Source organism: Hermetia illucens, chromosome 5 (genome assembly GCF_905115235.1).
Source record: "Hermetia illucens chromosome 5, iHerIll2.2.curated.20191125, whole genome shotgun sequence".
Lineage (NCBI taxonomy): Eukaryota > Metazoa > Arthropoda > Insecta > Diptera > Stratiomyidae > Hermetia > Hermetia illucens.
Genome location: NC_051853.1, coordinates 42075509 through 42099547, shown reverse-complemented (window position 1 = coordinate 42099547; position 24039 = coordinate 42075509). Strand labels below are relative to the sequence as shown.

At 39.5% G+C, this 24039-nt stretch overlaps 1 protein-coding gene across 1 annotated transcript; it reads left to right on the top strand.

The window, feature by feature from the left end:
* Positions 1-1547: 1547 nt before the first annotated feature.
* Positions 1548-23571, top strand: LOC119657975 (pro-resilin). The gene is made up of 3 exons (XM_038065187.1): positions 1548-1660; positions 21259-21314; positions 21373-23571. Exons 2-3 carry the CDS (start codon positions 21294-21296, stop codon positions 22825-22827), a joined length of 1476 nt encoding a protein of 491 aa, XP_037921115.1. The 5' UTR covers positions 1548-1660; positions 21259-21293; the 3' UTR covers positions 22828-23571.
* The last annotated feature ends 468 nt before the right edge of the window (positions 23572-24039 follow it).

Genomic DNA, 24039 nt, shown 5'->3' with positions numbered 1-24039 from the left:
TTAGCATTTTCAAAGTGCAGTCTATACTTGCCAGTGCATTTCGAGATGGAAGTCCACCCTAACTAGCCCGTTCACCAAAATGAAGGCCTCATTTGTAACAAAAGGTGCCTAGCATACTGATGTACTTAAGAAAGAGTTCCCATTTTCCACGGAACCCTCAGCGGCTTTGAATATTTCCAAAACCTCCCACAATGTAGGCTAGGCCGTCCTCAAGACTTTAGTTTTCCAAATGCCAGTTCCACTTATCACTAAAACGTGACCACTAGCCAAAAGGATACTCCCAGCCATACCAAAATCTGGACAAAAACCTTATATATGGGCTGATAATTGGCTCCTTATTTTCGGTACCCTGCCCACCCACAATCTAAGTAATGGAGGCCACGCAAGTATTCAAGTCGGAAAGTTGACTTTGACCACAAAGGTGACCGCCGAATATGGGCAAAAACACAATATCTTAATTCGCATACCCTCAGTTCACTGAATCTATTCACTTTTCCCTTGAAAATCTCGAATAACTTTTTTATCCTTGTACTGTACGTCGAGCCATTTACGTGTGACATACTATCCCATGTGGTTTAATAATGAAGCACCTGTTCGCACTATATTCTCAACAACGTAATGTTACCTGTCGCGGCAGCGGCATGCATGCACCCATGCATACTGATCTTGGCAGTATTTTTTCAACTCCATCGCTCAATCTTAAGATACCGAGCGGATAGTATGAATTCCCAAGAAAGATTTGAATGGAACGGAATCCCCATAGATCTAGTGAATGAAGTGATGCTTCGCACAATCTCTTCTTCAATGAACATGAATTTCCACGGATTGTTGTTGCGTTGCTTCTGTTGTCGCTGGAACTTTTGTTTCAATCGTTGTTGATGAGGATGATATTGTTCCGATGTTTTGCCGTTGAGGAACATGGTGAAGACCGACATCACTCTCAGACATGCTGTACACTCGTAAGACTTATAGACTGTAGTACCGACTATCTAATAGTAATCGTAATTTCGCGTGAAGGTGGAAGCGATAGTGGTACATCAGAGCCATCGGTGATCCCCACAATTGTAGGCTTCAAATCGAGGCTGGAATGGGGCAGCGAGTACCCATCTCTCTCCTCGCTTTCATGCGAATACCATGATACGCTTTTGGAAAAGTGCTGAAGTACGCGCTGATCTTCTATTAATTGTTCGTTAGGAAATATTATTTCTTAAGTAGTTTTTTTTCGGAGAGCAATGATAGATATTACTTGCATACATACATAAGTATCCGGGCTGGTACTGCAACTCTATGCCGGAGATGTTGAGGTGAGGTTTGGAGTACGAAGATGAAGATGCACTCGCTCTTTTGTACAACCTCCTCCGGAACGTGGTTTAAATCTTTGATAAAGATACCTAATGTGATCCTACAAACGGGGGGAGGGAGGGGGCTCGATAGTGGTAGATGTAGCTTTTGTGGAGTGAAGGAAAAAATATTGTCGAGGAAACATTTCTATCTGAATGTTTTGGGGTATAAAAGTCGGGAATTTTGGTGGTAAATCATTCAGTTTTCATTTAACATTTGTTTAGTATATTTCTATACTAAACAACTTTTTTTTCTTCTTGGAGAAGAAAAGACAAATTTTGGAATATCCTAATACGTTTTGGAGTTAAATTTTAATTTGGTTAGTGAATATTTTATCATTTTAATTTTATATTTAAGTTCGTGTGCCTAAACTAAAATCGTAGGTTCAAATCTATAAAAACGAAATTAGAAACTAAAAACTTTTTAATCAATCTTGGATGGCTGTAAGTGAAAAAAAAAAACTATAACGTGATCGTTGTGTGCAATTTACAAGGGACCTTTTTGTAAAGGACTTGTGGTGAAGAAGGACCTCAAAACTATTTTGGATAAATATCAGTTTGTGACCGAATTGCCTCCTGAGGATATAGCATTTTGTCAAGTGTTAGACTTTATTCCTCACCCCCTAACTGAAGTTGATGTGACCATTTTGAAAATTTATCCTCATCCCTTATTGATTGTCTGAAGTTTTAAATCAGATTTTGTTCTCCCAAAACCTTGGCAGTTGTAATTATTTAGAAGTGAATTAAACAGAAATTCATAAAATATTTAGAGTGAGTTGGAATGGGGACCGTTTCTGGTCTTTTCCTTGCCAAAATTTATGTTAATAAATAGATTATTACCAATTATTATACCGATGTAACTTTCAAATTCCATGCAGATTCCATATTCTAAAAACTTTGCTATGCTTAACTGAGAACATCCAGTTAAATATATCAAATCAATCAAAACGTGATCTAAGATTCCATACCTAGCTTTTGGTTTCACATCACCATTCTATGATATATTGGAGAAGCAAGTGCAAATCCTACAAATTCTATTTTTTTCAAGTCTGCTCTTTATTACGCTCTATAAATGTTTATTCTATGGAATGACATGTCACTAACAACTTATGGCTTGATTCTAATCCATCTGTAGTTTGTACTATACTGTCTGAAAATGCTAGGGGTTTTTTTTGGCTCAAAAATACCTCAGTAATCTATCTCCTTTGTAAGGAGCAGGAGTGAAAAGCAAACTACAAACTTTGATAGAGGCAATCTCACTCCAAGAAGTAATCGTAGTAAATCTAAAGCCCCTTAAACTTGAAGAAACTTTCAGAAGGAATATTTGCTTTTCTTTCATGTCAAAACTTACTGAAAGCTGCTATTTTTGGCACCATTTGAGTCAAATTTCTCAGGTTTCCATTATTTTGCCCAAATCTAAAAAATGATATTGATGTACTACGTTATTTTTGACAATACGCCGGTTGAACTAGCTGAGACTCAACCGCTCGATTTCGTGTTCCTGGTTCAAATCCTGTTTATGTCATAAAGCTTTGTATTTATCTTTGTGTTCGTCCGTCTTCTGTAGACTTGTGACTTGCACACCATTACCTGCTATGATAGGAAAAATACACACAATCTCATTGAAATTGGAAAGATTAACAGCACAGAACTGAGCTGCAGAAAAAAAAATGAAAAAAAGGGAATAAACTTAAATATAACATAATAAGAATAATAAATATAATAATAAGAATAATAACATAATAAGAAGAATAATTTCACAATTACACAATCAAAGAATATATTTAATTTTTTTACCACCGAGTTGATTTTATTCAACAAACACTGCATTTCTACAATCGGTTGTTCCTTTCTACACAATTTCCAAGCAACTGGTTCTCGAAATACGACATTTGCGATAAAACTGAAGAAGGGAAGAAATGGTTCCCGAAATACGGTAATTGTTGGGAGAAAGAAATGAAACATTTGTTAATTTCTTCACTTGAAACACTGACTATCAAACGACGCTAAAATGAAAAATTTTATAAATAACAATTTGCCGCCATTTGAGACAGATTATGGAAGAAAGACTGAAGCATTTCACCTTTCCATTTCCCTTTGATTAGTCCCATTTTATCACATTTGGGCTAAATTCAAAATTGGTCTAATTGATTGAGGAAGCCGCATCTCCAAGTACCCAGGCCATCTAGTATGATGAGTGTTGTACTGTACCCTCAAATTTCTTATTCAACGGCCTCCTGTCTGGTCGCACGCGGCCTTTTGTGAATTTGAAAACGCTTTCCTGAGGAGTAGAGAACTCAATTTTTTGTTGAAGAAAACCTTTCTAAGGTAACTTTGTCTGAACCCTGAGGAGCCAGGCAGTTGAAACATAAAATGTAGGGCCGCCTCCTCCTTTTCCTCACAGCTATATAGGGACGAAACCACAAAACCAATTTTTCCCATGTGGCAATTTAAAGAGCAATATCCCGTTAGAAGCTTTGGTGGGGTATTCATGGCCCTTCTTAAAAGGCAAGAAAAATACTGCTTTAGGGGCCAGCAAATTCAAATTTCTCCATTCGACTGCATGAACCCTTGCAGTCTCACACTTTAGAACAGATTTGGTAGAAGATGACCTGATGCAATCGCTTGATTTAGTCCCACCATTGGGTTGCATGACCCTTGGTGAGCCAGGCTGTCAACTCATGTTCAAATGCATTATCAGGAAAATGAAAACCACTTAATTACGCCAAGCGGCAGATATATCCCTTAACCACTTGGTCTTTGATATACTACGAAGAATGTTACTTGCAAAGTCAGTTTATCTTGAAATTTAGTTCCTGAGGAAGAAAGCATGCTAATCCAAAAACTTGAATTTTACTCTGGGTGAGACCAAATAACCGCAAATAAGAACCGCTGATTTCAACCTCAGCAGTGTGTCCACTGAAAATGCACAAGACACCCAAATGAACCAACGTTCTTTAGCCAAGTACCTGAGAAACTTCAGCGTCAATGTGTAGATTTCCACGTTCCAGGTTCCAATTCCGGTTTCTAATTTTTGCGGTTGTTCGTTCGTTCAGTTCCGTTCAGTAGTGGAATCCGTTTTTCTTGATCGGTTAGGTCATTGCACTCTATCAAAGGCTTGATCTGGCTGCAGTCGGGAGGCTTTCAAATCACCATCCAGCCTTGCAAGCCACTGGTCTTTCGCCCGGGCCTTTTTCCATCGACTTCCATGTTCAGACCAATCGTGGCAAGTAAGCTAGAATAAAAAATGAAACCATGTTAAATAGACTTTAAGCCTTTGTAGCTCGTGAAAATATTCACAACTGTTTTTAAAAATTTTAGTTTTTAATTCTGTAAATAATAAAAATTCGCAGAATAAACATTCTTTTTTCCCAAATTCTACACATTGGCTAAGAGACTACAACTACGATTTTCCGAGAATCCTTTTTACATCGGTAAAGGTCGAACGTTCAAGCTTTCGAGTCCAGATATTTCCATAGGTATCAGTGCTAGACCTCTCAAAATGTACTATGTCAAGTTGGCATTTGTGAAGTGCAGGATAGGTAGAAAAGTATCAGTGGCCATTCTGAGAAGCCCGCTGATGTGTATCGTTTTGATGCCACAAAATCCAAAGACCTGTGGTAAGAGCAAGGGAAACAAGTCCAGCCGGCTCACAACTTCAAAGTCAGCCAATAACATTCACGGAGGAAAGCATTATTGGCGATTTAGGTCCTCAAAGAATGGTTTATCCAGTGTTCGTAGCGTGGTTCTAGTTAGAGCTGGGTAACCGCAAAGCGAGTGTCTGAGGGTCTCTCCCTCCTCCCCACAACTGCGATAATGCAAATTGTAGGTTGTAACGAGCTTGCCGCCATAGTCCTCTATAGGCAAATTCTCCGTACAATCCGCCATAATCTTGTACGCACCAGTCTAGCCCAACAGCTCTCAAATTAGGCGACAAGCATTAGACCGATAACGCTTCAAGAACAACCGACGTCAAGTTAGAACTGCAGTCTCTCCTTAACCGAACATTCATTTTTGAACCTCAATTTTCCACTATTGTTCTTGACCACAGCAGAATGACCATCTATTTGGTTGGTTCAATGTTTGGTAATCACGACGGGATGCACAGCAGCTTATCAACATTGGGATTAGCACCACAACAACCGCCTCGCTTGAAAAGGAGCTCCAAACATCCCCGTTTTTCCCCTAGTCCGTGAATTCCACATCCCTGGTAGCCCTTCGGCATACTGGTCAGCGCCATCGCACCATCTAAAGGAGAGTCTACAATGTTTTCCGCTTTTCTATCGTAAATATTCCTTCAGAACTTTCCAGGTTCGTCTACTTCACCCTATTTATTTTATCCAGAACCAAACTGTCATGATATTACTCATAAATTTCATACTATTGACCATCATCCTATAGGAGGGTCAAAAATTCGTCTCCTTACTCTAAAAAGTGGCTAACAGCTCGCAATTTTTCTTGCTAAGAACCTAAGTCCCCAAGGAATACGTAACTACGAAGAATTGATAACATCAATGACGGTTGCAGAGACTGGGAAGCTCTCTATAAAGGACTGATGATAACCAACATATTTGTGTAAAGCATAAATAGACTAACAAATAACTGTTCCAATATTCTTGATAAAAAGTAAGCTGCACAAATATTGCTTGATACCGCGAATCGTGGTGCATCCACATCCAATCCAATCCAATAAAAGATGTTAATCTAGTTTATCCTGAAAACTAAAACCCTAGAGCATCCAGTACTGAAAGGGTTTCCATATTATTTCAAATTATTCAGACTATTTGCCCTACTTTTGCTTTTTACACCACCTTCTCCCCGGACATGTTATTCAGCAATCAAATGTACCAGTTTTTGTTTCAGGATAAAGGAACCCTGAATCCGTACTCACTTGATGATTGACGGGACCAATCGTGGAGAAAATTTGCCACACTCTTTTAGTCCAAGGAAGCCTTATTTTGGCAAAGCTCCCATTTTTTTCAAAAGATGTTTCATCTCAACCCAGTCCTGGAAAGAACGTGACCGAAAGTGGTATTAAAAAGTTTTACCCCTTATTTTCGATTAAGTTGAATTTACCTGTTTTCGAAATGTTTGGTTTTTATCTAAAACCTCGGTGCACACAAGTTACCTTAAAGTGTCCACTGTCATCCTTCCGACCATAGTACGATTTACTCTAAGAGAGATTACAAGTTTATCTGGATTGGTGCATTAGTTCTGTAAAGAAAGAATTGTAACGTTTGAGAAGTATTTCGCTATTTAATCCTGTTTAGCCAAAGGATTAATTCCGTTCCCGTAGATACCATGCTCTTCAACCAGGGAAAGGAGCACCTAAGCCCCGAAATGCGGTAGATTTGGAAACGGGAGAAAAGTTTTAGCCATAAAACAATAAATGAATGAAGATGCATATGTTCCAAATAAGTTGCGAAGAGCAAAGCAGGAAAGAGGACCTAGACAAGGCGTTCAGTTGCTGAGGATTTTGAATCTACTGATGTACCTAGTCTTTACCTGATTTGACCTGGTGCTAGCTCAAGAAGGTTCTATCCTTCTCAACTTTCAACTTTCTTCCAAAAATTAATGTACTTTGCCCATTTGCATTGTCAAATTTTCGGAGAATGATCATATACACTCAAAATCCTCCTTGTTATTTGCAGCCAAGAGATTTAATAATTAAATCTATTGGGACCAGTTCGTGGTTACATTAAGTCGATTGATTAACACGGCAGTGCATACATTATCCTAAAAAGATAGGCTGCGGAAAAGCAGGGTCAAGAAAGGCAGCTACATATCAAAAATCAAGACGATAGAGTTGGAGATTTGAAAGTATCATTCAACGACTATCAAGTGTATTTACTTTACATAAAATGCGGACTAAAATAATTTACCCAATTTAGTATTAATTTAACCTACTTTATCCTGGAAAAAGAGGTTTTAAAATAACAAAGACGAGGCAAGCCAGCAGCATCAGCCATATCACAATTTTTCAGGATAACACTCTTTAGCTACATTAATAATTCAGTTATTGGCTATTTCTTCCTTATTGAACCTCGAAAATGTTTGCCCTGTTGGGAATCAAGGACCGCTCGAAGAGCTACATCCGCAATTTCACCCACTTTTCCTTCTTTGAACAAATAAATTTAACTCGTCTTCGGCATGAGATACTCCCAAATTATGCAATCCGGCCTTCCAGAATCCAATTCGGTTATTTTTCGTGGGACAAAGAATTAATTTTACAGTCCCTGCTCGTTATCCCAGCCTTGATGTTGACTAGACTTTTCTGTTGCGTAGTAGCTGTTCAGTACCATAAACTTCTTGTAAAGTTATTCATTGTAAAGTTAATCAGGCTTTTTGCCATTTTGGAAGCACCTCAAGATGGCAGATGAATGATGTTGATGGACACGTCCCCCTTCCTACTACCTCCTTGGGAAGGAGTTCGCCTCAATCTTCGTTTTTTTTTCTTCCCTTTTATCCAGTACCTTATCCAAACTTAATTCAAGACAGAGGTGTTCGGTACCAACAGTTACTTTGAAAGTGACCATAGGTTCAAATTTAAGGCAGCTTTCGGATATTAGGTTTCTGGTTATTTGGGGTGCTTCACTCAGAACAGAGCAGTCATTGCAGACTTCATTTTCTTCTTGTTTTTTAGCCTTCTTTGATAGTAAGGTCAACTTGTCTGGATTGGATCCATCACTTCTCTCGATTTTAAATCGAGAATGCCAAATCAAGGTCTAACGTGTCAAAGCATCCCTCATAGAGTCGACCTTTGGATGGTTTTCACCCTGTTTGAATGCTCAAGCCAATCTTAACCAGCGAGTTCCCATCGGCGTTGATTAGATAGCCGTACAATTAAAGACGCTTGTCTCAATAATGGGTTTGACACCATATCAGCCTCGAGTATTTTGATTTCAGATATAATCACAGCAAGTTATGCCATGGATCTAACGCAACATCTTGCAAGATAACCACAATTTCTCACAAACTGTGACAAAAGAGTCGAGCATTTTTTCTTCGAATGAAATTCTCCATTAAATTTACACATTGATTACAACACTCTATCTGCGGACGCTGATATCTTTTATTTTCATTCATTTTCTATCTAGTTTTCTATGGGATTGTGTACAAATTTAATTACTTTTTCTAATTATGGTCTAGATGAGCTAACTGTGATTTGTAAAGAATAATCTTGCAGCATTGGAACAAGCAACTAAACCAAGGCTCAAACTCAGGGTAAATTTGCTTACACTGAGAAGTCAATTCTCACTTTTCTACGATACTTAGTCTTCTGAGAGATATTTCTATCTTAGGTGCTTAAATTGACATGACAAGATGCGTTCTCTACCATTCCTTCCTCCCGATTCTTGGTAGTAATGAAGTTCGGCAAGTCTAGCTGTTGTCGATACAAAATTGAAAAATTCCTCCACCTAAACTCCATAATATTTCGCCTTTGCCCTTGCCTTTTGCATCTTAACTGCCTGCAAATAATTTACAGCCCGACCCATCATAAAAATCATTTAACATAACTCTTCATATTCATCATCCCCGGAATCATAAACGCCAAATTTACAAAAATTAATTAAGGAATAATTGAAATATTAGCGTTAACTCACTGAACACAATAAACACACAAAAAAATTACCCATCTTCCCGGTAACTTTCCTTGTATAAGATGCTGATAAGCCGCAGAATGCCGGTAACATCAGGCCCCTCATCATCATCATCACCTCCATCATATTCCGCACTATAGTATCTTAATAGATTCGTACGTGAACATATGCTTGAAGATGTTTTCCATGTACCATCTATTGGCTTCTTGACACCTCACTCGAAAGAAAAACAAGAAGGCCCCTGATGAGTCTGCGGCGTTATGTATGAAAATTTAAGAAAACAAAATACTAGACAGACTAACCGACAGACAATCAGACAGATAAAATTCCATACATTACGAAATCATAATAGGCATCTGAGTTAAGTAATTTTTTTGTAGTTACTGCCGTATGAAAGCATTCACCGTTTCGCGAGAGTAATGGGGTTTTTTTTTTCGGAAAATTAAATCGGAGAAATTTGCAGCATGGAAGTGAAGCCATTGTTTTTATGGTGTATGAGTTGGAAGTTAATATTTGTTGATTAAAATTATCCAATAAATTATAAAACGCTTTTGAATCATTTATCATTGTCAATATTTGCGTTTTCTCTGAACTTAAGCTTACACCCAGAGAATCCACGGTTGGATCATGTACATAATATTGCCATTGTTACACCCAACCGTCATGCTTTCCCAGTTTTGCAAAATTCTTATTTTCAACGCGAGCCAATTTCTTTGATTTCCCAAGCCAGTGATTTGTAACCAGTTTACCTACCTCTCCGTTGAATTTCGTCCAAAAATCAAAGCATTATATTATACAACAATTATTATTAGTAGCAAATCTTGTCAGCAACATGACGATCAGCTTTCAACCTGTCAATGGGGCTAATTCAACGCTTGTTAGCCGAACAAGTTCCTCGCATCAGCTGTTTTATGTCAATTTTCGGAGAATCCTGTAACAAACGTGATAATCGATTTTTAAATATATCGCCTAGCTGAGGATTAGGCAGTACAACATTCGATTTCGGATCGGATGTTTTCTGTCTCCACTAAAATCTTTGCGCCCCAGTAAGAATGTATGTATGTAGTCACCGTAACACAAATTATAAAATTTGTTTCCTATAATAATAATGGGAGTCGGTGTCATAAATAAAATACTCCGTAGGTTTATCAGCAATTGTTTTGTCTCACACGCAACGCAAGCTTCTATTTAAATAACCACGGAGTTTTCACGAACTTGGACTTCTTAACAAATTAAATAATCCTCAACTGATTGTCGCCAGCGCCATCTTCTCGCTCCTGTCACTGTTGTGTATATTATAAAGAACTAGGAGGGTTGATTGTCTAAGAACCACATTTTTCTACTCCGAATTTCTGGGTCTACCTTCTACACTGCCAATTCTATTCCCAATTCTCCATGACAGTATATTACTGTTTAACGGAATTCATTAGTTATTGCTTTATTCATACACTCATCCCTCTGTCACAGTAAGGAAACCTTCAGTATAAAAATTTAATCAATAGTTGAAAAATTAGGACCCACATGTGGAAGTCTTCGAGAAACTTAAACCGAAATCATTTATCAAAATTTTCGAATATTACGACCTATAAAACCAACTTGAGCGAACCCCAGGACTAAACACAAGTTTTTCAGCATTTTAAAATATAGTGCGCTTGCTTCTTTATAATTTGGTTATTTTTGGTATTCCAACTTCGCCTCTCTGAAAATTAAAATGTGGAGAAAAACAATAATGACAACAAGAAGACTATGTGGATACTCAAGTGAGTGAACAAAAGCCATGTACTTGGAAAAGTTTGCTTCTTGAAAGACCTGCCTTCAGTTTGGTTATTTTCAGTTGATCCTGTGTAGGAACCCTATTACATTTGCATTTAACGCTGATATGGCCCGTAAAGTTTCCTGAGAGCTCAATTTTAGAAATTGTACTTTAGAAGTATATATCACTCAATAGCAGCTTAATAGACATCACCTAGAGTAAATGCTGGGCCTGCCAAAGCTTCAAAGTCCTCACAGAAATTATATAAGTATGAGAAAAAATAATTTTGTATTACGCCCTATAGGCAGGCATACTATAGATAACCTTCTTGGCCTTCCTTGATTGATCAGGTTGCTAATACTGCTATTATCATACTTTAGCTTTTAGCCCTGAATCCAAGATAAATAGGTTGACTTCCGTGGAAGGAAGTAGTAATCGTTACTAACATAGAGCCTAAGATTACATTGCTCCTGATTTTCTCCGTTCGACGCTAGAGACATCAGTCCTTATAATAATGATCTGCAAGTAGGAAAACTTATGGCAACCTTTCTCCTTTCTATCAATTGAGATTCCCGTTTGATTCGCAACTCCAAATTAATTTCTTCAGATTTTCAACAAAATATGCCGGCTTCGAGCTCACTAGCTGACAGTTCGAAGTACTCATTACTAGTGAGCTGAAGGAAAATTACTATATCCAACTGCAGCATTGTTGTCAAACGAGGACAAAACGCTATCATAGCTCGAATCCGGCTGAGTTAGAGTGCATAACCCAAAAGTCAAAGCATACTACATGCATTGGTTTTTTTTTAATTTAATTCGATTGAGACCACGCTTCGATTTCATCAACATGATTAATGTAGCCCAAATAAGTAAACTACAACCACAGGATGAAATATCCCTGATTGAAACAAGGATTCATACTTGTTATTCGAAAAAAAAAGAAACCGATGACTGGCCACCTCATTAAAAAGAAAATCTGTCTGAAACTATTTCAAGTTCTACCAGCCAGCGGAAGCATAGATTTTGTACTTGGTTACTCTGACATAAACCCCCCCCCCCCCCTAAGTCCATTTTCAATGCCTGACACGTGCACACATTAAAAAATTCTCAATACCCAATATTTTCAGCCATTATAGAAATTGAACAATTCCAGTACCAGGAAGAGTTCACCTACAAAGCAAGGTTCTATGGATGGGTTCAATGGATTACGTATGCGCCAAGCAATTAGAGCAACAACCTTTCGCAAAATAAAGGTCGCGGATGAAACCATACGGGTGAAGTCATTTTAGTACACTGTCACGGTGAGGTTTTTTAACACGGCCCAAAGCATAGGTTCAAATAGGACTATTGCAAAAACATCATTATAACAAAGTCAATGAAAGCTAGGAATTCTCCTTAAATAAGACATCTGTTGACCTGAAAAGCCTTCAATCTAAGAAAGTCTGTTCCTCGTTAAAATTTCGTATCCATCCAGACATCAGAACTAACTAAGAGCTTCGCTCTGGTGGAATGATGTTTCAGACACAAAATTAGAGATGAATCAAGGGATCCTATGCTCAGCATAATGTAGTATTCGTCAATGATCAGACTTCAGATCAGGATTTTCACTAGCAAAACTAGCCCACATCGCCGTCTGAACCAAAGTTTGCTGGTTGCACCGCCACCCTCTGCCTAATATTTGCCATGTTGAGGAGTATGCTAACCATAAGCTTTTCAGAGCGCTCATAGCAAACTTAGCTGCTTTATACCATATCATCGTGTTCTGAATAACTGAGTTTCCAAACATATATTCCAAACAATTTTCTTACAATTTTGCAATTGCATAACCTATATATTCACCTTTGACTGTCTATCTAAATCTAGGATGGCTTTTCATGTAGCTTTAAGCACCCGATATTCGGCTATCTCGGCACGGCATATAGAAAGTGCTTACCATTGCCACTGGAAAACTGGAAAATTCTATCGACTGTTGACCGCGGCATGCCATCGTAATACCCTCGTCTAAGACAGGAGTTTGCCTTACATCACTCGTTCAAACTAGAATCTGTCAATCTAATTAAAGCTATGTGTTCCAGCTTGTTTCCTCAACATTCGCTCACTTAGGAACGGCGTACCGATTGTGATTAAGAATTAAAGGATTCGTTTTTCTTGAAGAATCTGTATCTACAAATCCACATCAATTTTGGGCCCTTGAAGCCAATATTCTCAAATTTGCTGAGGTTGTTGAGGCCAAATGACGATTTAGTTTTTTACCAAAAAGCAGGAAGTAACAATAACATGTGATCAGGAACAATGTCAACTATTTACGTTGGATTGTTTCTTGTAAACCACGCATAACTTCTAGGTATTATTCCTTATTGGCTATGCGACCATATGGCAGACACTTCTGGTCAAGTGTACCAGGAAAACCGTTGAAAACAGTGAGATGTGGCTTAACTTTTGATCCAGCCTGCCGATTTTATTCCGTTTCACCTTTTTAGACGACTGGGATCAGGAGAGTCAGTTTCGGTGTCACATCACCTGCTATAGCCATTTAAGTAGTAAATCATTACTGACTTCATTTTTTGTTTCAAATTCCATAATTTCGAAGACCAGTATATAATCTATTTTAATCCTATAAATATTTTCATCACAATGTGACCAATAACTCAAATTTTACAAAACATTGCATAAGGCAATCATGGCCTGTTGCATATTTCCATTATTTTTTATATCGCAAACTCAATCATGGATGCCGCAACTGATTTCATCGCATTTCTGCGAGTCTTGAATAATTTGCATTCAACCTCTTCGGGTCAGGTGTTTCTGCAAGGAATATAACTGACACTTCAGTCAGTTAATGCTACATACAAGACGCAGAGGGTGGGTGGTAATGGACAGCAAGGATAGCAAATATACTTGCATTTTTTAGTGTAGACCAAAAAGAGTCCATGCAGGGGGTACAACTACCGATTTAAAAGTAAGGCAAACGTTGTAGGCAGTAGTAATGTGGCCAGCGATAATATACTACGGCACAGTGTACATTCTGGAGATACTTTATCACTCTTCACATTGGCCAGATGAAGGCACAGTCTTCTACGTGGGTATGCATAAAATGCAATTGCGTAGCAGTGTCAATAGCCAATTCGCTATTAACCGCTCTTCGTGGTCCATAAGAATTCAAGTCTTATGTCGAATTTGACCGAAATAAATCAATTTTGGAGCCAAACCTATACCTAATTTTACCAGAGCGCCCCATTGAAAAAACATTAGGAGGTCTTATTCTCATCAGCAAAAAACACATCACTAAGGTATTCTTTCCTCAAATAGAGAGGTTGTATACCAATGAAGAATCATTTCTCAATGTCCATATTACCCTTCATGCCTTCTCCCTGCATCACAAACATGTTAGATCCTTAGGTACTCCAGATGAGGTTACCTACATTGTAACCTTATACAACAGTTAGAAATCAGCTATGCCTCTATAACATATATTAAGTCACGATCAAGAGTTTCCCAGTCCCTTAGCGGATTTATCTATTTCCCCTCGTGTTTACCTTCTTTGAGCCTCAATAAGGTATACTATAATGAGACATACAAAAAACCCCAGAACCACTAATAATTTAAATCGGAATTCAAATGAGAGGCACGGTCCTCCACATATTCCTGAAGACTGATTTCTTCGTTTCGATCTGTACAGCCATCATCAAAATGAAACGAGAACACACATCACTAAAATTTTCGAACTTTTACGACTGCTTACCTCCTTTCTTCCCCTTTCTTACTTGGAATAACTCAAAGGGAACCGCATTAAAAGAGGTCATCAAGATGGCTCCATTTTTCAATCGTGGTAATACTGTCGTCTAAAAAATTGACCATGTTCGGAGATTATTTCACGATCACCACTTGAGCGCTCGTTGGTGATAATGCGAACACAATAGGTATCTGGAAGTAAAGTTTGAGTACGATTGTCCTAACAGCCATTTAATGACTAGAGTTCAGGTATCATAGCCACATTGTCGCAATGCCTCGTGGGCGCAATAGCCAGTCAAAGTAGGGCTATGAGTCACCTCTTTCCAGCCCTCTTCATTATCTTCATCCACCTTGAACCTATGAAAATGTTAGACGAGAACCCCCATAAACTTACTGAATCAATTGTCTGGCCTCGATATAGCTTTTGCTAAATCTGGCTCAATTGTTTCTAGGGGTCTAGTTGAGTTAGTCAATATTGAAGCATTGCTTTCTGTTTATTTAACAGCACAGTTATCTGGGTCAAATATGTCATTTCGCTCTGATTATGAGGAAGACCGGGTGACCGAAAGCCATTGGCAACCTTTTCTCTCTTAATTTTAGCGAATTTTCCCAAACAAGCAGATAAGCTTTTTAAGTTGGGCAAGTAATGCTTTGGGCCTATCTGTCCTTATTAACCGAAAAATGCATTCATTCGATGATTGGGATGCATCTGTCAAGTGAATAGGAAACCTGATTTGGTCCATATCCTTGTTAACATTTAGTCCACAACACTTATAAGAAGGTAAGATTGAAAAGCATCTTTGTGAAACTGCCCTAATCACATATGCTGGAAATATGGACTAAATATCATAATTTTGCAGGACAAAACTCCTTCTTCTCTTCCTTTGATCCTCTCAACTAAGATGCATATAAAATGTTTCAGGATATGCTTCTTGTAATACTTTTCATGATCCCACTCCATATAAGCTCTGTTATCACAGACATACTTTCTTCGTAAACTAATGGAGATTTCATTGAACGATTTAGACCAATCGTTCTTAAACGAGAAGAACCATTATCATTAGCAGATGAAAAACAGTGAATTAATTTCTAGCCTTATTTTCACACTTTCCATATACAATAGTGCCTCTTCATTTCCCCTAGATGATACTACTTCTGCGGTGACTATCTATTCTCGAATATGACATCTAAGCAACGCATTATTGAAAAAATGAAAATCCTTCCATCTTATGGATGTCCCCCACATATTTTAAAATATCACTTGGACGTCCTTCCTTCTTTCTGTCAATTTTAACTTGTCCACCAATTCTATTAACGAGTCCAATTCAAAGCACCCCGTACTTTTGAAAATCCTCTTGTTATGACTTGGTTTTGCTGAGGACGTCTTGTACTTCATACAAAATAGCCAGAATACAGATTTTTTGGTTTAATGGTCTTAGCCAGGTAACCAAATTGCATGACCGTAGCCTGCGGCTGTTTGAGTTTCAAGTAATGTTTCAACTTCTCACGCAACATTTTTTGTCAGTAACCCTTAATACTCCTTAATACCAGACATGAAGCTCTATTGGTTCAACGTAAATACCGGCCGTATAGACATACACGCACACTCCTCTTTGGACATGCGTCAAATGACCGCAATCAGAACCTCAGCGTGAGTGACACAATGGTGCTGGTCTGCCCTAAGTACAGGATCAAAATCAATTTGCAATTATGGGGTGCGGTCGCTAAGTTGTAAAGACACTACACATTGATTCCATAATAAGTTCTGAACGCGATGTGGGCACAACCGCAGTCACCATAAAACTCTCAGAAGATGCCCCTTGCAGCGTAGCTTTCGGATGGTTATTCCCGTTCCCATACTACCAAAAATGAGTTAAACTTTAGAGGAAAGATTCACTTTAGATGAAGTCCTTAAAGATTCAAATCTGGTCGCTTTCCTAGAGCGACTCTCCAACGGTATGATACTGGATCAGTACTCTCCAATGGCATAATACTGGACAATCCCCTGTGCTATCTGAATCTGAACCATACATCCACCCTTATCTCTTCATACATATGTTGAAATATAATTTTTGTGGTCTGCTTCACTAATAGCGGTCCAAATTCTCATAGTCGCATAATTCAATTAGGCTTTTTACTTTTTTTATATTTTTATTTTACACCTGAGATTTCCCAATCCAGCAGCTTCCTTTGCATAATTCACCTTTGCATTTATGAAAAGAAGACCCTGTAGTCAGCCCCAGCACCTTTGCTTACTTTGCGGAAAAACTGGCTGTTACTGAAAAACCTAAATGGCAAGGTAGTTTGTCAGATATGATAGTATATTATTTGGCTGTAACCATTCGCAAATTTTTGGACTTCGGTGTTCTCAGGTGAACATATTCCCTGATTATACTTAATTGTAGCAAACTAATGACCTCACTAATCATCTGCATTCTCAAGTTCTTATGCAGGTCCTCATTTTGAATGTACCAAGGATCGTATACTATATTTCTAAGCCCTTTGTTTTAAAAAGTTTGTATGACTTTCAAGTTAGTTTTCTTGGCACAGCCCAAGAGCTGTATGCCGTACGTCCATATGCGTTTTGCAATCTGCTTGTAAATTAGTAACTTGTCAGCGGTGAGTTGGAAATTCCTCCCCAACAGCCAGTGCGTCTGCCTCTATCTGTGTCTTTTCCAGCTGATCTTTGTATCGAGTGTCACACCTGAATATTTAATTTCATTCGACTGTACATGTCTTGTCCGTTGATAATAACTTTAGCTAGAGTCCCTTTTTAAGGTTTTGTGTAAACACAAAACCTTATTAAAATCGGTTTACTGTCTGTCCGTCTGTCTGTCTGTCTGTCTGTCTGTCTTTCTGTCCGTCACACGCATTTTTCTCGGAGACGGTTATAGCGATTGACACCAAATTTGACAAGAAGATGGGAACTGTGAACGCTCACGCATACAGCGAGTTACATCCTCTTACGACGAATTTTTTGCATCAAATATAGTCATGTAGAGTATCAAATTAAAGGTCTCGATTAGTACTTTTTGAAGCCGGTCTTAGTTTTGACATTTCTTGGAAACGTGGGGAGTGCGGGGGGTTGAAAGTGATCATTTCTTTAAGGGGGCCATTCTCAGAAACTACCAAACCGAAAAATCTGAAAAAAATCAGGAGGCTGCCACTATATGGTGCCTTGGCTCCGAAATACCTTTCATACCGATATCTGTTCAAAGAAAGTTAATAATAGTATATTACTATAATTTTTAGTAATTGGCTGTAAAACCCCCTTACGTTCACGCTAGCACTACAAAATATAGGGTGTAGCATAAAGCATGATCTCACTAAGTTTGGTGAAAATCGCACTATTACTAACAAAGTTATAATACGTCAAAGTTGTCGCTTCTTTGCAAATTCAAGACTACGAATGTCAATATCATTCGAAAGTGGATATTCTCACATAATATAGTATATGCATATATAACATGCTACGTACTAAGAAATACACAAAACCTTTCGTACCTGAAGCGTCCAGCTTCCGGTTTCCCGACTTGTTTGTTAGTAAAGTTAATATAAGTTGATTCCGTTTCATCAAATTTTATTTACCATTTCTTGGTGAATGTTACAAGCTGTTCGAGGCTTATTTTTGCTTCCTCCGTGTTTTACCCGGGTAACGATAGCAGTGCCATCCCCAAATGTCCCTACTTTGGCTTCCTCACTGCACGGTATACTATTGGTATACAAAGGAAAAGTGTAGGACCCAAAAAGTGCAGGACCCAAAACACAACTCTGCGGAACACCAACTGTATTTTTTTTCATTTCAGAGTGTCTTCCTTCGTATACAAGATTACAGCGGTCTGCATGGGGCACTAGCCTATAGGAGACCATGTCGTCAGACCCGGCATACCCTAGAAATCGCATTGCCGAAGCTAAGGAAAAAGAAGAAACCCTCAGACACATCCTTTGCAATTGCCCATCTCTTGCTAGAACCATGCTACGGGCACTAAGTAAATCATTCTTTGAGGATTTTAGAGAGATCTTTAGCTGCAGGGTGAGAGAGCTGCTCTCTTTTGTGAATGCTACGGGGTGGCTCTGAAGATCTAGACTCAGACTCCCCTGCGCTTGTCATAGCAGTCATGGTCTTAAGATGATACCTACCTACCTATCATGTTCCTTCGTATTTCACTTTCAAGAGACGGTCGAATAGATAAGATTCTAGGATCTCAAAAAGTTCTGCCAGGAGGTCCCCAAGCAATTTATGGAGCATACTTTGAGGCCAAATCTTATTGAACCCCTGCGCAACATCGGCTAACCACACTTGATTTTTCTTTCATTGCATTTTCAATCAGATTCGTGGTCCTATGCACCCATTGAATTGCGGAATATTTTTCACGGAAGAAAATAAAATGGCTTCCTTTTTCGGAAATTTTCGTGACATTCGGTGTTTAAAAAGAATTTCCGGCATATGACCATCGCGAGTGCATCTTAGCGAGATCATCCAATCAGTCCTATTTTGCCAATTTAGGCAGTAGTGCACCGAATGTTGGCTTTTAACTTGCGAAATGTAGCTAATTTATCATCATGGTGCAGAAACTGGAACTATCTTGTGAAAAAGAAAAAACGCGAATCAGCGCAAATTGGATGAAGTTGGAACATATCAACGAACGACTAAAATCCAAAATTTATGGGAGTACTTCTATGGTTCTGAGTGAGAACCGACTATAAAAAACAATGAAAGGCGCCTTGCGGTAATAGAAAAGAAAATGCTGCTTTGGACTAGTGCCGTAACACGTCAAAATCACATTTGAACTAAGGACATTCGCGGGCGATATGAGGTTACGTAGATTGGAAAAATTGCGAAAGATACGTCTTTGATGGTATGAACATGTAATTCGTGCTGATGAGGACTTACTTATCAAGGTTGTTCTGAACATCGAAGTCGATGGGAAGCAGCCAAAAGCCGGCCGAAGTACCAATGGCCTGACACGCTGATGATAACTCCATCTAGAGCAGGGGGGGGGGGGGGGGCTGACCTCGGTTCTAAACAGGGCAGAGCCGGAGAAAAAAGGACAAGACTATTTGACAAATATAGTTACTTACTAATTTTTAAGTCAGACTTTCCTTGTTAATAGCAAATTCATTTCTATGGATAAAATACGAAAAATACGAAAAAAGTTGTTTTGTTGGTAAATTGAAAAGTATCTTGCCAAAAAATCATCAAGATACACTTTTGTGTTGTAGAGATATAGCAACTCAGCCTGAATTTCACGGAAGCGATACTCACCTGCTTCTGAAATCCCACAAAAGTAACGATAAATATCATATAATGAACCCAATTCACCTGCAACTATCAATTTAAAGAGCCAAATTATGAAATTTTCCTTCTCATTCTCTAAGAAGCACAATCACGTTTTGCAACCGAAAACCCACAATTTTGATTCTATCTGCAATTAATTTTGCTCCAATGAAAGTGATTATCGCACAGCATTTTGTGCATATCATTGCCGGTGTTAGTCTCAGGTGAAAGTACAGATCGGAAGTGAATGAAAGAAAAATTGATGTAATGCAACCTCTGTACCAGAAAAGATGCACTAAATAAAAACGTTACTGAAATAGCAGAAAAAAATTTAGCAACAGTTTGCGGTTGTTCCGGCTGTAAAAACTGCAACATCAGTTAACGAGCAGATAACAGTCATTATCACGTACCATCTTCCGCTTAATTTCTCACCTGTCTGATTCGTTTAATTATAATTTTTTGGGGCTTCCGAGGTGTCTTAAAAAATGGAAGAAAAACGGTTTTAAAGGCGTTTCGAAATGGGTTTCGGGAAGGTGTAATCAGAAAATTTATCACTATCCATGACATCAAAATAAGGTATTAACTCATATGAGGCACCTTTGCATTATCTTTACAATTTTCGCCGAATGAGAAAGTATTTTCAGGTCACTACCAACAAGACCAGAAAACAATTCAAGACATTTATTGTTGCAATTGATATGCTCCTCGACCATGGAGGACAGTTACTGAACTCGCCGTCCCTGAAAGAAGGTACCAAATAGTAAGCTGAAAAACACTACTTCATTATTCATGATTCCATCAGCAGTATCTCATCGCAATAGCTGCACCAATTTACCCTCAAATCAGTTCTCACATATGAAGAAAGAGCTACCTTCAAGAGTCCCTAAAGAAAGTCTTCGATATGTCTCCCATTCGTCCATCTTCCCAGCTACAAATCCGATTAAAAAGTGGCCACGAAAGTGAACTTCCTCAATAAGAAGCAAAGAAACACGACTGTGAACCTTATCCAGGTACCAGAAGTCACGGCACCCATGTCGAGGTTACTTTTTTTTGGCTCAGCTCACAACGGCAGCCTTAACCGTCTGAACAGTCTTTATAAACTTTCGCTTTTTAACACATAAAATATAAACATTTCACTTAGAGCACGACAACGATGAAAATGCCGATGACGCTAATGATTATGGAAGCAATTATTATTGAGCTGCTGCGCATGCATCTTCTTTCGGTCTTTTCTTGGGATCCAATGGGAGCTCGCTTGGAGTAGCTTCAATGGTCGGAAAATAATGAATGTAAATGGATATGTACTGCCGTATTGTAGTGATCTTGAAATTATGTTGAGGTGATATTACATGATGTTTTGGTATTGCGTAATGGTAGCTGCTTGAGGTTATCTCAGAGCTATTGGTAGTAAATCATGAACGCAGTTCGTGATGGAGCAAGTGCTTTCAGCTTAGTATTTTAAACGATGTGCAAGATTTGATCCGAGAACAGTTCATCTTATTATATCCATTATTAACTAAATGAAATTAACACTTCACTATTCCTTACTTTCAGAAACTTATTCAACTCCACGCGAAAGGAATACCACAATGAGGTCCTTCTACCTATTGGTAAGAACCCTATCATATGCTCTCCTCATATAATTTCATCATAAATGAACATTTATAGAAAACTGTTACCCTGCTGCTATGCGTGAGTGCTACTCTTGCCGTAAGAGTAAAACGTGAACCACCGGTACCAACTGGAAGTTACTTGCCTCCATCTTCCTCATTCGGTTCATCGCCAGCTAGCTCATATATTCCTCCTGCATCAGGACCGAGCCCACCATCATCAAACTATGGCGCACCCAGTCTCCCATCGCCAAGCTATGGTGCTCCAAGTCCTCCATCCTCATCCTATGGAGCCCCAGCGATAAGTCCACCATCATCCAGCTATGGCGCTCCAGCTCCCAGCCGTCCATCGTCAAGCTATGGAGCTCCCGCCCCAAGCCGCCCTTCGCAATCATATGGAGCCCCTGCCCCAAGCCGCCCATCATCCAGCTACGGTGCTCCACCGGCTCCAAGACCACCATCGACTAGCTATGGAGTTCCAGCAGCTCCTTCACCAAGCTATGGCGCTCCTCCATCCAGCAGCTACGGCGCTCCAGCTCCATCCAGGCCATCATCCTCATATGGTGCACCATCAATCCCATCTTCATCATACGGAGCTCCAGCACCTTCCCGGCCATCTTCATCATACGGCGCACCAGCACCGTCCCGACCATCTTCATCATACGGAGCCCCAAGCTTTGGTGGACCTTCAGGACCTTCATCCAGCTATGGCGCCCCAGCTCCTTCAAGGCCATCATCTAGTTACGGCGCTCCAGCTGCTCCATCATCAAGTTATGGCGCCCCAGCTGCCCCATCACCAAGCTATGGCGCTCCAGCTCCTTCACGTCCTGCACCATCATACAAAGCTCCATCGCCAAGCTACGGTGCTCCAGCCCCATCTCGTCCCTCATCAAGCTACGGTGCTCCAGCCCCACCATCATCCAGCTATGGTGCTCCAGCTCCACCATCATCCAGCTACGGAGCCCCATCTGCCCCATCGCCAAGCTATGGAGCCCCTGCCCCATCAAAACCTTCCTCAAGCTACGGTGCTCCAGCTCCATCTCCAAGCTACGGTGCCCCAGCTCCACCATCATCTAGCTATGGCGCCCCAGCTCCACCATCATCTAGCTACGGTGCTCCAGCTCCATCACGTCCATCAAGCAGCTACGGTGCTCCAGCTCCATCACGTCCATCAAGCAGCTACGGTGCCCCAGCCCCACCATCCTCCAGCTACGGAGCTCCATCTGCACCTTCCCCCAGCTATGGAGCACCAGCCCCATCTCGCCCATCTTCAAGCTACGGAGCTCCTGCCCCATCTTCAAGCTATGGCGCTCCATCACCTCCATCCTCCAGCTACGGAGCTCCTTCAGCCGGAGGCAGCGCAATCGGTGGTAGTGGATTCGGTGGAAGTGGTTTCGGAGGTAGCTCCTTCGGATCCTCAGGTCCATCTGCTCCATCAGGAAGCTACGGTGCTCCATCTATTCCCGCTACTTTGCCACAAAGCTACTCATCCAACGGCGGTTACAAATATTAGGCAAAGAAACCCCTTATCAAGGATAATTCCATTCATCTAAGTGCCTTATCTCATAAACAAGTAGAGTCTTCTCCAACAATGATATGCAAACAACCCATATCACGGCTGGATCATGTGCGATTTAATTTGATGGAGTCGTTTTTTTCTGTAAATTATTACCTTTCTATTTCAGCTGCTGCGAAGACGCATCAGCAATATTGCGCAAACATCTTAGACAACAGATACTCATATCTCCCATTACAGGTGCATTTCACAGAATCTCCTGAAAATTACCCAATCATTCATTGCGTAGCATTTGGGGTCTGTTGTAAAATAATCAGCTTATTCTTAATTACCTCTGTAGTAACTCACGGAGCGAACATCACGAATCCATTGCGCAAGTTGATTGGACGCTCATTCCAGCAGCGCAAAACAAATATTCAAGTATCTCTTCGATATATGCATAATACAAAAGTAGATTTAAGACGAGCTCAGATCACCTTCAAATAATCTTCAGTTAAATGGCAGCTACAGCTTAGAAATCCAAGCGAATGGGCCATCCAACGGCGAACTTATTAAAGTATTATTTCCAGAGAAATGGTGCGAAAGTAGTTATTTATAACTAAATTTCATGTATCTTTCTTGATTGTGCTTCTGTCATATTTTTAATATAACTTGTATTAAGTTATTTTTTATAATGTAAACAGAAATAAGTTGTATTGAAATATGCAAAACAATAAATTAAATGATGATTTTTGTATAAAAGATGTCTTTTCTAGCTGAACTTTCCCAGAATTCACTCTCATCTTGAGATATCTTCAGATTTAACACCACCAAAGTCGAGCTGTTCATACGAGAATTGAAATTTGCTCTTAGCGACAGAATATTCTTCCGTACAAAGTCAATAACATCAAGCCCCTCAGTTGTATCTACTTTGGAAATATATCCTCTTCAAAAGTAGCTCCGCAACATTAAACCTTTTCAATCTTCACCATGCGCACTATGTCCCAGATCACAAACATCGAACAACTTTTTGAATGCTACGCGGTAACTTTTACAGTGAAACCATAGTTCCCTGCATTCCACAATCATTTCCTGGATGCGATCTCTTACGTCAACCCTTAGCACCTCCTCTAGTTTACCACGAAAACTGCCCGCTATCACTTTGCTAGCGAGCCTAAGTCCCAGACCTGAAGGGCTTCACCTTCAGAAGATTGTCAATCACCACTGCAT

What these genes read in the sequence shown, in the direction of transcription:
- LOC119657975 (XM_038065187.1), top strand. Translation starts at nt 21,294, where the DNA reads ATGAGGTCCTTCTACCTATTG. An exon ending in TGAGGTCCTTCTACCTATTG is followed by an intron (nt 21,315 to 21,372) that starts GTAAGAACCCTA and finishes GAACATTTATAG; the next exon opens with AAAACTGTTACCCTGCTGCT.